The 15012-nt window shown below is 42.9% G+C and overlaps 1 protein-coding gene across 1 annotated transcript in view; it reads right to left on the bottom strand.

Annotated features, from left to right (window-relative positions):
- Positions 1–3790: 3790 nt before the first annotated feature.
- PYGO1 (pygopus family PHD finger 1) overlaps positions 3791–15012 on the bottom strand; it is a 14006-nt gene continuing 2784 nt past the window's right edge. The window contains exons 2-3 of the mRNA XM_069765952.1: positions 8728–8813; positions 3791–5015 (exon numbers count right to left, since the gene is read on the bottom strand). Coding sequence (XP_069622053.1) covers positions 3939–5015; positions 8728–8813 — 1163 coding nt within the window. The 3' untranslated portion in view covers positions 3791–3938. The remainder of the gene's footprint in view (positions 5016–8727; positions 8814–15012) is intronic.

The following is a 15012-nucleotide window of genomic DNA, read 5'->3' as shown; positions in this document are numbered from 1 at the left end:
TTTTTTCATTCAAATATTGAATTAGAGAAAAAAAAAATCATAAGATTATATTAAATATTTTTACATTTAATTTTTTTTTACATTATCCCACCATGGGATGGGACGATGATTTTTTGCAGGCTGATCGCTTCTACAGCATGGGGTTGCAGTAGCACTTAGTGCTGGGTGTCAGCTGTCAGAATCAGCTGGCACCAGGCAGTGCTGGCACGCACACACCCCAGTGTGCACGGGTGATCGCGTGAACGTAATAATCCATCCCTGGTCAAATAGGCCCAGGGCACATGGACGAATTATTACATCTGATGTCAGAAAGGGGTTAAAAATAAATAAAATTTCAATCACATCTACAAGAGGTATGAATGTGTGAACGTGGCCTGAGGAGGATCACAGCTAGAGATGAGCGAACATCAACTCCCTCCTTATTTGACAAGCTATAGCGCTTACCGAAGAAGCTGCATCGGAAACCTGGGGCGCTCCCAATGATCAGCTGTTTGGCTCCGCAGCTGCATGGGTCGCAGCTGTGTGACAGTCACAACACACAGGCTCTCCATGCAGCTGCGGCTCCAAACAGCTGATCGGGAGCGCTCCAGGTTTCCAATGCAGCTTCTATATATCTTTAGGGTAATACTGGAGGCACTTCAAACTTTGGAATGGGAGAACCAGGGGGTTGTAGAGTCATTTTTTATGCAATTCTGCACTGAAAGAAGCACTTTATCCTCTTAATATATTGCAGTTATTGTACTATACAGCACTGTGTACTTACAATTGCTCATTTTCCCTTTCTACCCAGTAAATTGTTCTCGTTTCTCTACTCCATGTAGAAACAGGAAGTCACTTTTCCCTGCATAAATAAGTCATTCCCTTCTTCAACTCCTGACCCAGCTGCTCCCTCCTCCCTCTACCAGTGACTTATGACTTGTACAGGGAAAATGGACCTTCTGTTTCTACATAGAGCATTGAAAGATTCAGCTAGTCCATTTATAATTACATGATGGCATAGCTCTAACGGAAAAGAAAATATTTAGCTAGGTAGAAAGGCAAAATGAGCAAATGTAAGTACACCGTGCTATATAATATGATGGCTGCAATATATTAAGAGGACAAAAACTTTGATGGAGTGCTTTTTTAAAAAGAATTCCAAAGTGGACAACTTTCAAGATTAATAATCTATCAAGACTATAAAGCAAATAGAGGAGCTTAATCCAAATGTCAAGTAGTTACTATACCGACAATTAACAATGGGATTTTTACAAGAGGGTGTTTTATGCTTCTACCTGGAATCTACAAGATGTTTGAAATAATAAGGGTCACAGGAAAGGGCGCATTGACTGGAATTGGTTCGTGAGGTATCTGTTAAATAGCACATACTTTAAAAAATAAAAAAAGTATTTGAGACTATTGAGTCAAAGGGTAGGAGACTAACCGTTACATCTTACATCATGGTCCATAAGTAGTCTTCAAATCACTGACGCCTAGCCTTAGCTTAATGTATCTACATCAGTGACTAGAATTAGGCAGATGGCCATTCCCAGTTATCCCAATATATACTCGACTGTGACATGTACACTTGTTTCCTATGCCTGATGACTGCCCATTAACCCCAAAAGACTGTTCGTGTATTGAGCTAAAGTTGGAGGAATCTACCAATTAAAAGCAGTTTATCAAATCCTATTGTGATCAGGAATAATGGCTGCAGTCCTGGCTGGCAGATTGGATAGCAAAAGCCAGAAACAAAGACGCAGCAAAAAGTCTCTAACTTGCCAAGTGCACATGAAAGCTTCCTCCATGTAGCGCGCGCTCGCCGCTGTCCCAGTTTCTCTGGTGGATGATTATTTTTCCAGTAATTCATAACTGGAAGCATAGGGGTCATAAGTGCAGTGTTCGGATGCATTGTAGAGAGCTGCACTTCTGAGCCGCCTCGCTCTGGTCACGTTTATGTACTGATTATACTAATTTTACAGTGTCCAACTAAACAGACCGGATATTAGCCATTTTCACATCTGTGTAAAGTAAGATTAACAATTGGAAGTGGTTCATCGCTTACAAGTCCTGGTTAAAATCCCCAATGGCAGGTTAGATTACATGCAATGCCTAGTAAATGCACAGTTTTTTTTTTTTTTTTTTTTTTTTTTTTAAGAAATGGAGGTATTTATGTTCATGCAGCTTGTCATTGTTTTTCCAACCATCTTCCTTTGCCATTTTCCTTATGGTAAACTAAGCTATAGTAGTGTCCATGTCAGGGGCTATAATGATTGTTTAGCCATTAGTGATGAGCGAACGTGCTTAGATAAAGAGTTATCTGAGCATGCTTGGGTGCTGAGTGACTTTGGCGCACTCAGATAATACGTTCGAGTCCCCAAAGCTGCATGTGTCTCGGCTGTTCGACAGCCGCAACACATGTAGGGATTGCTTGACAAACAGGCAACCCTCGCATGGTTGTGGCTGTCGACCTGCCGAGAGATATGCAGCCGCGGGGACTTGAACGTATTATTCGAACGCGCCAGAGTCACCCACCACACACGAGCATACTTGGACAACTCCTTAACTGAGCAAGTTGGCTCATTATTACTAATTATACCTTTTTTGGGGGAATACACAAGTCAAAAAGGCAACTATTGCATTGCCAACAACTGGTATACTGTAGACCACAGTGTATGCTCGATTTCAAAGAACAATTGAATAGTCTGGCTTAGTGGCAATGTGAATTGGACCTTCACACACACAGTCTCCTATACAGCAAAAAAAAATGAAGAAAAACAATGGGTGCCACAAGCTGAAGCTTAATAAGTACAAGAGCCAATTTAGTAATTTTCTTTTATTATGCCAATTATTGGTAGAGAAAAAAACAATCATTCTGCTGGTCTCTAGGAGCATGGTACTTTAGATAATCTCCCACTTATCAGAAAACATCAGTACCATAATAGGTACTGCAGAATGAAAAAAAGAATTTCTAAAACCGATAAAGCCCTTGATACAGGAGAAAATCCTCAATTTGGTCTTCAGGTCAGTGATGTAATGGTGATAAAACATTAAAGCCAATAGTAAGACCCACGAACTCCTGATCACGTGTCTGGCGATTGTTGGCTTCTTTATTCCAGTATATAAATCCAAATGTCAAATTCAAGCCTTCAGGAATGTCAGAATGAACGCAACAGATGAGCTTGAGCTGCTAATGGTTTATTCTTCTCAATCTTTTACATAGTATTTGCCCCAAAGCGTTTGATACACAGTAAAGAATCCATGGCCACTTTACTAGATATCAATACTGCATATTATCCAAGTGTCACAACCAGCAAACATCCCCATTACATTTTCATAGACAGTATAAAAGCAAACCAAAATCAAGCGTAAAACCAGACTACAAAGTGCTAATTATATTAAAATTCAAGACATTATGGTTAAATCTAGATATCACATTTAAAAGGGATAAGTGTCGTAATTCAAGACGCACTATCACAAATGATAACCTCGCACAACCATTAAATCAACAGTGCAATTCCCACGATAAAAGGGTGGGTCTTAGGTTTGCACTTGATGCTGCCACTGAAAAAAAAAAAAAAAAAATCGTATTTAAAAAAAAAAAATATATATATATATTTATATAGTATTTTAAAATAGTGCAAAATATCCCAGAGCAGCATATCATGTCAGATCATGACAGCAGAGGAAAAAAAAAAATGAAGACCTTCAGATTTATACTAATAACATGCATAATATTGGTGGATGTTTAGGGAAAACCTTTGGTGTCTCTTGTTACAGGATGATGAGATTTCAAAAGTAAACCAGAGAATGGGACTAATGCTGGTAAGGCAGGTATTCCCAGGATATCCACTGTCAATATTAGCAAAGATATGGCTTGGTTCATCACAAAAAAAAATAAAAAAATCCACTGTTCTGAAAAAGACTCTCAATTCATAAAATGACAAAGAGGCGGTTTATTATTTTCGAACGCACACCAGCTGAACATCCTTCTTTGCCATACAAGTATCACAACCCCAAATCGCTGAGGTTTCTGCTGTAAGCATTGCATAGGCGATTTCCGTCATCCCAGTACATGCTCGATGAAACCACTTCCGACAAGAAACTTCACACATGATGGCATCCCCAGCATTATTAACTTCAATAGAACAAATCCCACATTGATACATTGTGTTGGTGGGTAAAGGACCAGAAAAACTGGATTGGAGAAGCCATCGATTGCATTTCTCACTAGGTGTGACACCACTTTTTGAAAGTTTAGGAAGTGAAGTTTTGCTGTGGGCTCCATTACCAGGACCACAATTCGTTAGGTCTATAGTCTCAGACTGCAAATTATCTGAAGTATGTATGTGATTTTTAGAATCCTGGGGATCAGTAGTATGCCGGTTGAAATCACCTGAATGGGAGTTCTCTTCAATTGCATTTAGGATCAGGTTATTTTTATTGGATGCAGGATCAGATTCTTGTCTATAGATAGATATTTTTGGAGGAAGAAAGTGAGGCTGTGCCGGTTCAAATTGATGGCTTCCCTCGAGATGCTGGATAAAGTGCACATTGCCACTTTGAGCCCTGTAATTTGAAGGCTCAATGTGGTTTCGCTGGCCAGAGTGGAGACTGGTTAGGTGAACGATATCTTGATCATGGATAGGTCTAAAGTGTTGCCCTGGCATGGCAATAGTTTGTCCCAGTCCACTGTTAAAATAGGAATCATTTTCAAAAGGCAAGTTTTCCTGAATATTGCTGAATGAGAATGTTCTCCCCAGAGACATACGTCTCACTTCTTTTGGAAAGGATAGTGGCTGATCTCTAAAGCTTTGGGAGCCACCATTTCGAAAGGACCGTTTTGGTGAAGTATTAGGTGGCATCTTAAAAGTGTTAAATGGCTCATTATTCATATATCTTGGTTTTCCAAAGTAAGTGTACCCTGAAAGAGGTGATATGCTATGTCCATCATCAAAAGGATTGGAGGCAATGAGATGGTCCGAGCTGGTGAATGTTGGTGGAGCATATTCTGAGAGAGGAGGAAGCATAGACCCCTACAAGCAAAAAAAAAAAAAAGAAGGTTGAATTAACGTGCTTAATGTGAGGTTGATACATCAAACTAAAGGCTAAGATTACAAAAGATCACCAGCTTGTAGGAAATTGTACCGTAAATACATTATTACATACAGCCAGTAGAGGCTTACGTACAAACCCCCCCACAAAAAGGGATTAGAGCATATGCGCTGACAAGGTAATTCATTATAATGGTGCCAAAAGAGTCAACATGTGCTCTGATGTGCATCATTTTCAGATGTATACACCTACTGGAGGCTGACAATCAGATGCAAACTACCATGTCTGGGTATCCACCTCCTGTAGTCGTATACAACCAAACATGATGGACAAAAGATCACACGTTGACTCTTTCGGCACCAATATAGTCAATTGCCCCATCGGTGCTTACACCCAAATCCAGTTTTGCTGTGGGTTTTTTTTGGACGCAAGCTCCTAAAGGAGCAAAGAACATGGCAGAGTACACAATGTGAGAGGGCCCTTATAATTATCAGGTTTATTAATTCTTAAAATACAAGTTAACCAACCATCTAGTGATTACAGCGTTAATTTGCACTAGGAAAAACCTGCAGCGGAGTACGGAAACGGGCAAATGGATGCAATTGTCAAATCCGCATTCTGGACTATTGCGATGCTGCTAGCACATGTCGGTATATCAACATCATTGCATGCTAGAGTACAGAAACTGATGAAGGATTATGCAGGCGACAGTAGATCGCATCATGGAACAAATTTACAGCCCTGGGTTACTAGCATCTAGTATGGTTGAAAAAAAAAAAAAAAAAAAAAAAGGGGGGGGGGGGGGGGGAGAGGAGTCTCAAGTTAATTTGACCGACAGGAGAAGATTTGACTGAAGGGAATGTACCGTATATGGGTACTATTTGGAACCCTTTCCTGCCATTTATCCTGAAGGGGAAGGGGGGGACCTCACAACTTTAAACTAATCTGTCCTAAAAAGAAAAAAAAAAAAAAAAAGGCTTTACTGAGGCTCATGTGTCACAGAAACATATTATGGAAAATCTCTGTAACATACAGACATACCATGACTACATCAGGCCTGGCGATTGCATGGCACAGAGGAGATCACATTATGCTGTGTCTCACCAGCATTCTGACCATGGAGGAGTTTTAGGTGGTGATTAAATTAGACCACAATTCCCTGGGAGCAGTCCAACTTGGATCACTAATGTAACAAACACTCAAGGCTTCTTAAATTATACTATAATTTGTACCTTGGGGATCTCCTGTATATGCGGGTGCTCACCTCCCCCACCCAAGAACAGCTTCTGGCATAAACACCAAACATATCCATTTTCTAAGCACAAATTAAATTAGCACCCCAACTACCCTTTTTTTTGTATTAAATGTGTGTACACATGCATGTAATGTAGTGCGAGTGTGTTATCATATTCATCTACTGCTGCTCTCTCCGCTGTCCGGCTCCCTTCTTCTCAGTGACGTCACCTCTCTGCAGCCTGTCCACGGTATGCTGCACTCCGCGTGACCCAGAAGTGGCTTTCTTTATCTGTATTTTTTTGGCGGATTATTCTGGACTTCCCATTGCAATAATATAGCGGAAAATCCACAAAATTAATGAACATGCTGCGGTTTCTTTAGCGGAAAAAACGCAACATGTGCACACAAAAAATGCGGAATGCATTAAAATTTATGGGATGCTTAATGTAAGCGTTAAAGCGTTTTTACAACACAAAACCACCGTAAAGATGCAAAAAAAAAAAAAAAAAAAGCGGAAAATCCAGAACGTGTGCACATAGCCTAAGAGAGACTTCCGGCTCACACGTACAACATTGAGTGAGCCAGATAGTCACAAGTTCAGTGATGTCATCGAAAAGAATGGCGCTGGACACTAGAGAGAGCCGCAGTATTAATGCACTCACATTACATGCACACACTTTAAAAAAAATATAAAGTTGGCAGTGCTTCTTTAATGAGCAGAATAATAATAAAAAAAAAAAAAAAAAAAAAAAAAAAAAACACGAGAACAAGGTGCAAAATTGCTTATTTTAATTATCGTATAAACTCGTGTATAAGCCGAGTTTTTCAGCACTTTTTTTGTGCTGAAAAAGCCCCCCCCTCAGCTTATACACGAGTCACTGTCCCAGAAGACGGCAGGGGAGCAGCGGGTCACATTAGGCAGGGGCCAGCGGATGCGGCTAAAGCCTGTGCTCGCTGCTAAAGAGAAATGAATATTGTACTGTTGTACTCGTTGCTCGGGTTTTCTCGAGCACGCTCGGGTGACCGAGTATTTGTTATTGCTCGGAGATATAGTTTTGCAATAACAAATACTCGGAGGTCACCCGAGCGTGCTCGGGAAAACCCGAGCAACGAGTACACTCGCTCATCACTAGTAATCAGTATTCAGCTATCTCCACTCTCATAGGCGTAGAGAGAGGTGAATATTCATTCCCTTAATGAGCAGAGACAGGTGATCACTCAGTGGCAGGAGCTGCTGGTACTGTAACGAGAGGGTGCGCAGGGAAGGAAAGTAGGATGGGGTTTTTTTTTTTGTTGCTTTTTTTATGCTTTTCTCATGGGGTCACACATGCAAAGATGGGGGATGAGGAGCCACGCATGCAAGAATGGGGGATGAGGAGCCACGCAGACAAGGATGGGAATAAGGAGCCATGCAGACAATGATGGGAATAAGGGGATAAGGCATACCCGGCTTATACTCAAGTCAATAAGTTTTCCCAGTTTTTTTGGCAAAATTAAAAAAATTATAACATTAAAACCATATAGAAGACAAACACAATAGATCATATCAGATGACAAGAGATGGGGGGGGGGGAATACAGGGGATGAAGTATATATCAACAATATACAAAGGAAAAAAACTAAAATTCATGCTTCAGGTCTGAAGCAAATATAAAGATGAGCAGTATATGAGCTCAGCAAGAGCTGGAAAATGTTCATTTTAAATTTATCTATTTTTATATTAAACAATTTTATTGAACCAAACACAAATGGTTAAAAATTGGAGATGCAAACAGACCATACAAGAAAAGAGATGCAAACACTGAGCAAATATTGTAAACAAGTAGGTTGTGTCTATGCAAGTCCTTGCAAATCAGGCTTAAATCAATAAATAGGCAAATGCATGAGGTTACAATATAAACAGAATAGTGTAGTCATAGATAAAGTGCAAGGTGCCAATGGTAAATTCATAGAGCATGTAAAAAGAAGATAAAAGTACTGGACGGTGCTGGGGTTTGTTTCTGGTAACTCCCATGGAAAAAGTTAAACCAAATAAATAAAATATATAATACCAATGGTAGAGAGTAAATGGTTCGTGAGAGAATCTAGAGACAATAGAAGGGCTATAGCAGGCGGTCAGCTATATGGATTCAGGAGGCTCTAGGGTATCCCCTTGACACACGTTTCGGCAGTTCTTCCTCAGAAGGGGTGCACCGCCTGCTATATCCCTTAGATTGTCTCTGGATTTTCCATTTGCACCTTATCTATGAAAACACCATTCTGTTTATATTGTAACCTCATGCATTTGCCTCATGCATTTCCTTTATGAAGATTAAGTATTGTGAAGTTTGGTTACAGATCCCTTTTAACAGTGTAAGGTTGAGAAAGCACGATTTCCAATTATTTTTTTTTTTTTACATGAAGTATTTTAATCTTGATGACAGAGATATAAGATATGTCTCGTTCTGTGAGATTTACCTGCACGGTTGATTTGCGCTTCTTCTTTTCAGGGCATCCCAAATTTGAGCTGGGTCTGATTAACCCTTCCAAACCTCCAACATCTCCTATAAGACAAAAATCATGCAAGACATGAATAGGAAAGTAAAAATATGGAAATCACAGCACTTCTGATAAGGGCAGTGCTTAACTATGATCCTATCCCAATACAGAAACTTGGAACTCAAACTTAAAAGTTTCTAAATATTTTTATTCAAGGTAGTACACGACTTTTCAGTCACTATGGAAATCCTGAAAACATGACCTGTTGGGGTCCGTGAGGACTGAAGTTTGGGAAACACTAATGTACATGATGATTAGTGAGGCAGCGCTGTGGGGTCGGAGGTTTGGCTTACTGACTCCACAGGTCTGTTCTGTAGTTGGAAGGTGAGGGAACAAGACTCAATGCTTGGACAATTCACTTGGTTTCGCTAGAATTTTAGACCTTTTCTTGGTACAGTAAAAGCATCACTGTTGTTGCGAGTACCAGTCATCACAGCTGCACAACAGTCCTCATTGTGATTCACTAAATTAGCTCTTAAGGTACCTTCACACTAAACGATATCGCTAGCGATCCGTGACGTTGCAGCGTCCTGGCTAGCGATATCGTTTAGTTTGACACGCAGCAGCGATCAGAATCCTGCTGTGATGTCGTTGGTCGGGGCTAGAGGGCCAGACCTTTCTTTGGTCGCTGGCTCTCCCGCTGACATCGCTGAATCGGCGTGTGTGACACCGATTCAGCGATGTCTTCGCTGGTAACCAGGGTAAACATCGGGTTACTAAGCGCAGGGCCGCGCTTAGTAACCCGATGTTTACCCTGGTTACCATCCTAAAAGTAAAAAAAACAAACGCTACATACTTACCTACAGCTGTCTGTCCTCGGCGCTGTGCTTCTCTGCTCTGGCTGTGAGCACAGCGGCCGGAAAGCACAGCGGTGACGTTACCGCTCTGCTTTCCGGCTGCCCGGCGCTCACAGCCAGAGCAGAGAAGCAAAGCGCCGGGGACAGACAGCGGTAGGTAAGTATGTAGCGTTTGTTTTTTTTACTTTTAGGATGGTAACCAGGGTAAACATCGGGTTACTAAGCGCGGCCCTGCACTTAGTAACCCAATGTTTACCCTGGTTACCGGCATCGTTGGTCACTGGAGAGGTGTCTGTGTGACAGCTCTCCAGCGACCAAACAGCGACGCTGCAGCGATCCGGATCATTGTCTGGATCGCTGCAGCGTCGTTTAGTGTGAAGGTACCTTAAGTGTCATACATCAGCTTCCGCCCCAACCACTCCACCGAAACTGCCCTGACAAAAATTACTAATGACTTACTCACAGCCAAAGCTAACAGACAGTTCTCCATCCTCCTCCTTCTTGACCTGTCCTCTGCTTTCGACACAGTCGATCACTGCCTACTGCTACAGATTCTTTCTTCCCTTGGCATCAAAGACCATGCCCTGTCCTGGATTGCCTCATACCTTTCCGACTGCACATTTAGCGTTTCCCACTCCCACACCACCTCCTCATCCCGCCCTCTCTCTGTTGGAGTCCCTCAGGGCTCTGTCCTAGGGCCCCTACTTTTTTCCAACTACACTCTTGGCCTAGGAAAACAAAGTCCCATGGCTTCCAGTACCACCTGTATGCGGACGACACTCAGATCTACCTATCTGGCCGAGATGTCACCTCTCTGCTGTCCAGAATCCCGAAGTGTCTGTCAGCCATATCCTCCTTCACCTCTCGCTTCCTAAAACTCAATGTAGACATAACCGAACTCATCATCTTTCCCCCATCTCACGTATCCCCCCTACCTGACCTATCTATTATGGTAAATGGCATCACACTCTCTCCCGCACCTGAAATCCGCTGCCTCGGGGTAACTCAACTCTGCCCTTCAAACCGCATGTCCAAACTCTTGCCACCTCCTGTAGCCTCCAACTCAAAAAATATTGCCAGAATCCGTTCCTTCCTCAGCCCACAATCTACCAAAACTCTTGTGCATGCCCTCATCATCTCCCGCCTCGACTACTGCAACACCCTCCTCTGTGGCCTCCCTGCTAACTCTCTTGCACCACTCAAGTCTGTCCTCAACTCTGCTGCCCGGCTAATCCACCTCTCTCCTCGCTACTCCCCTGCTTCTCCCCTCTGCAAATCCCTCCACTGGCTCCCCATTCCACAACCTGTCCCCTCCCTATATCTCTGAACTAATCTCCCATTATCTTCCCTCACGTAATCTCCGATCCTCCTAAGACCTCCTACTCTCCTCCACACTTATTCGTTCCTCACACAACCGCAAGATTTCTCCCGAATATCCCCCATCCTCTGGAATTCCATGCCTCAACACGTCCGACTATCCACCACCCTCGGCTCCTTCAGACGGAACCTGAAAACCCATCTCTTCAAGAAAGCCTACAGCCTGCAATAACCATTCTGCCGCCTCGCCATCGCCAGAGCCACCGCCTCGCCCCTACCTTCTGTCTCTTCCCCACTTTCCCATAGAATGTAAGTCCGCAATTACAGGGTCCTCTCCCCTCTGTACCAGTCTGTCACTGTATACCTGCTTACTGTAATCGATATCTATAACCCTGTATGTAACCCCTTCTCATGTACAGCACCATGGAATTAATGGTGTTATTTTAATAAATAAATAGAACCCAGAAACGTTACACTGTGCTGAACACATACAGACTTTTCCATTTACTTCTCAAAACTTTTGTATGTACTTTAGATTGTGGCGCTTATATTTGACACTGAATAAAATCGAAAGGTTTTGAAAAGTCTGCTACTATATATATTTTCATTATTTGCAAGTCATTAACATGTCTATCCATTCTGTCATTTCCACAATCCAAGGACTTTTCCATCTTGGTGTCGCAATTTCAATGCTGAGTGTAAAAGGTTGGCCACTATTCTTAAAAGAGTTTAATGTCACAATTCCATGAATACAGTGCAGTGGCAAAAAGTACTTCATGACTGGTCCCTACAAGTATACCAATTTCAAAGTTAAAGGGGTTGTCCAGCACTCAGACAACCCTCTGTCAATCCCCATGTTTCCCCCCTACTAAAATAACACCTATACTCCCCTCCAGTGTGGACACTGGCTCTCCTGGGGTGCAACTATCCCTGTGGCCAATTACTGTTTGCTTTACTCACCCCTACTCGAGGATTGAGAAGGGGTCTTCCAAGTAGTGAATAACCCCTTTAAGGAGTGAATATATGGAAAAAATCTAGGGTTTCTTGTTTAATAAAACATTGAATCCATAACAACTTTTAAATAGCGCACTGACTTCCTATATGAAGTTTAAATTTGGTGCCCAGATCCATTTACAAAACCCACCCAGTGCAATATTAAGGCTGGGGGTTGCCCCATATTGCTATCAAAAGGTGCACCGAGTCAGATGGAATAAAGAGGAGACTGGCACAAATGGCAAATCATGGTGAAAGACCACAAGTAATATAGGCCACACCTGAAGATTTGCCCAGACATATTATCCGGCCATATTGAATAAGTAAAGCTGCTAGTGTCATGCTGAATAGAGCAGTGAAAAAAGCAATGGTCCAATGGGCAATGTGTAATTATGAGCCCCATTAAATCAAGATAGGACCTGTGCACAACACTTAATGGGTGTTGGGACCGATTCTTCGTATTTTGATGCTCCATTTTATGGTCAGGTGAGCGAATATGCTCGGAGACCAACTCAATCACAACAGCGGACACTAGTCATTTTAGCAAGAACATTCATATTTATTAAAAGGAATCTCACAAGACAGTGATGGCTATGAGGTGCCCCAATAAACTACATCTGCTACAGTCCATTAACCTACTCTTTGCTTTCCCACACATCCAAACGCCCTGACCAATACATACAAGACCTGTTTCACATGTCCTGATATTTCCAGATCAGGTTCCAGATATCCGTTTCAGTGTGCATTACTTGTAGCACACGTGTGGCAACCGTGTGCCGCATCAGTACCACATGCACCGGTGCCAGGGAAGCAGCGGTACAGCCTTCAGCACCAGGGAACAGCGCTAACTGCACCACTGCTTCCCAGGCTCCGGTACATGTCACACTGATAACACGGATGTCATCAGTGTGCAGGATGTTTTGAGGCCCATGCTGCTGTTAAAAAAACGTGTGTATTTTGCCCATGGACAAACGGTCTGTGGAAATACACTGACATGTGCACAGACCCATTCACTTGAATGGGTCTACGTGTGCAAGTGTCTCCAGTGAAAACGGTCACTATACATACCGGACACACTGACGCCTGAAAGAGCTCTAAGAAGTATCCCTAATGCAGTCTGGTGTATATCTCATCGTAGTATCACTATGGACCCTCTAACCTGGTGATTGATTATTGGCAACAGCTTAGTGTTCACCTGCATGGGGTGTAATACAACTTGTAAGTTTAGAGAAGTGGGGTGCTGCACACTGACACATCAGAACTGTATGTACTGTATATTTACATACACCTGCTCTATACACAAACACCAGTATAATATACATACCGTATAAATTATACACACTGTGGTGCAGCAGTGTCCACACTGTGCAGTGATGAGACAGGGACCCAGGAAAGTTCAAAGTAAACGTAGTTTAGGGTCTGCTGAGAAGTGTATCTAATCCTATCCTGCGTGATACTGTCTGCTGAGCTGTGTATCTAATCCTATCCTGTGTTAGTGTCTGCTGAGCTTTGAATCTAATCCTATTCTATGTGTTACTGTCTGCTGAGCTGTGTATCTAATCCTATCTTGTGTGATACTGGGCTCCCCCTACAGTCTGTCAGAGTGTGGTCTGTGTCGGTACGGTAATAAATTATGCTAGGCTAGGTTCACATTGTGTTAGGGCAATCCATTTAACGGATCCGTTACTTAGCGGCACTAACGCAATGTAACGGATCCGTTAACACGCCCATAGACTTACATTATCGTAACGCATGTCAAAAATCAGCGTGCGTTAGTGATGATGCATTACTTTGTGATGCACCCTCGAATGCGGTTTACCGCGTTTTCAGGTACGTTAGGTCTAACGCACAGCGAACGGACACTTTCGCTGTGCATAGACCTCTATTGCCAATGCAATGCTATCATGCATTAGCGCTACTGTAGCAAAAAAGTGATTTTGGGCATCAGCGTTAGCGCATCCGTTTAACGTGATGTGAACCTAGCCTTATTTCCAGCTTTACAGAAGGATGATAACACCATAGAAATGATAAGAATAATAGGCCTCAGTTACCACAACTGAGGAGATACACACAAATATACATATACACTAAAATCCCACATCCTAGATGTCACTGAATGAAATATTCCAGTTGTAAATCTTTATTCATTACATAGTGGAATATGTTGAGAGCAATAAAACCTAAAAAATGATCAACGTAAATCACAACTAATATCCCACGGAGGTCTGGAGTTGGAATGATGCTCAAAATCAAAGTAGAAAATGAAGTTACAGGCTGATCCAACTTCAGTGGAATGCCTCAAGACAAGGATATGATGCTCAGTAGTGTATGTGGCCTCCACGTGCTTGTATGACCTCCCTACAATGCCTGGGCATGCTCCTGATGAGGCGGCGGATGGTCTTCTGATGAATCTCCTCCCAGACCTGGACTAAAGCAACCGCCAACTCCTGGACAGTCTGTGGTACAACGTGACATTGGTGGATGAAACGAGACATGATGTCCCAGATGTGTTCAATCAGATTCAGGTCTGGGGGAACGGGCGGGCCAGCCCATAGCTTCAATGCCTTCATCTTGCAGGAACTGCTGACACACTCCAGCCACATGTAGTCTGGCATTGTCCTGCATTAGGAGGAACCCAGAGCCAACCACACCAGAATATGGTCTCACAAGGGGTCTGAGGATCTCATCTCGGTACCTAATGGCAGTAAGGCTACCTCTGGCGAGGACATGGAGGGCTGTGCAGCCCTCCAAAGAAATGCCACCCCACATCATTACTGATCCACTGCCAAACCGGTCATGCTGAAGGATGTTGCAGGAAGATCGCTCTCCACAGCGTCTCCAGACTGTCACATGTGCTCAGTGTGAACCTGCTTTTATCTGTGAAGAGCACAGGGCTCCAGTGGCGAATTACCCAATCCTGGTGTTCTGTGGCAAATGCCAATCGTCCTGCATGGTGTTGGGCTGTGAGGACAACCCCTATCTGTGGATGTAGGGCACTCAGACCATCCTCATGGAGTCAGTTTCTAACCGTTGTGCAGACACATGCACATTTGTGGCCTGCTGGAGGTCATTTTGCAGGGCTCCGGCAGTGCTCCTC

The sequence above is a fragment of the Ranitomeya imitator genome, chromosome 4 (genome assembly GCF_032444005.1).
Source record: "Ranitomeya imitator isolate aRanImi1 chromosome 4, aRanImi1.pri, whole genome shotgun sequence".
Lineage (NCBI taxonomy): Eukaryota > Metazoa > Chordata > Amphibia > Anura > Dendrobatidae > Ranitomeya > Ranitomeya imitator.
Note: the sequence above shows the minus strand (reverse complement) of the source record. Positions and strands in the feature narration are given on the sequence as shown.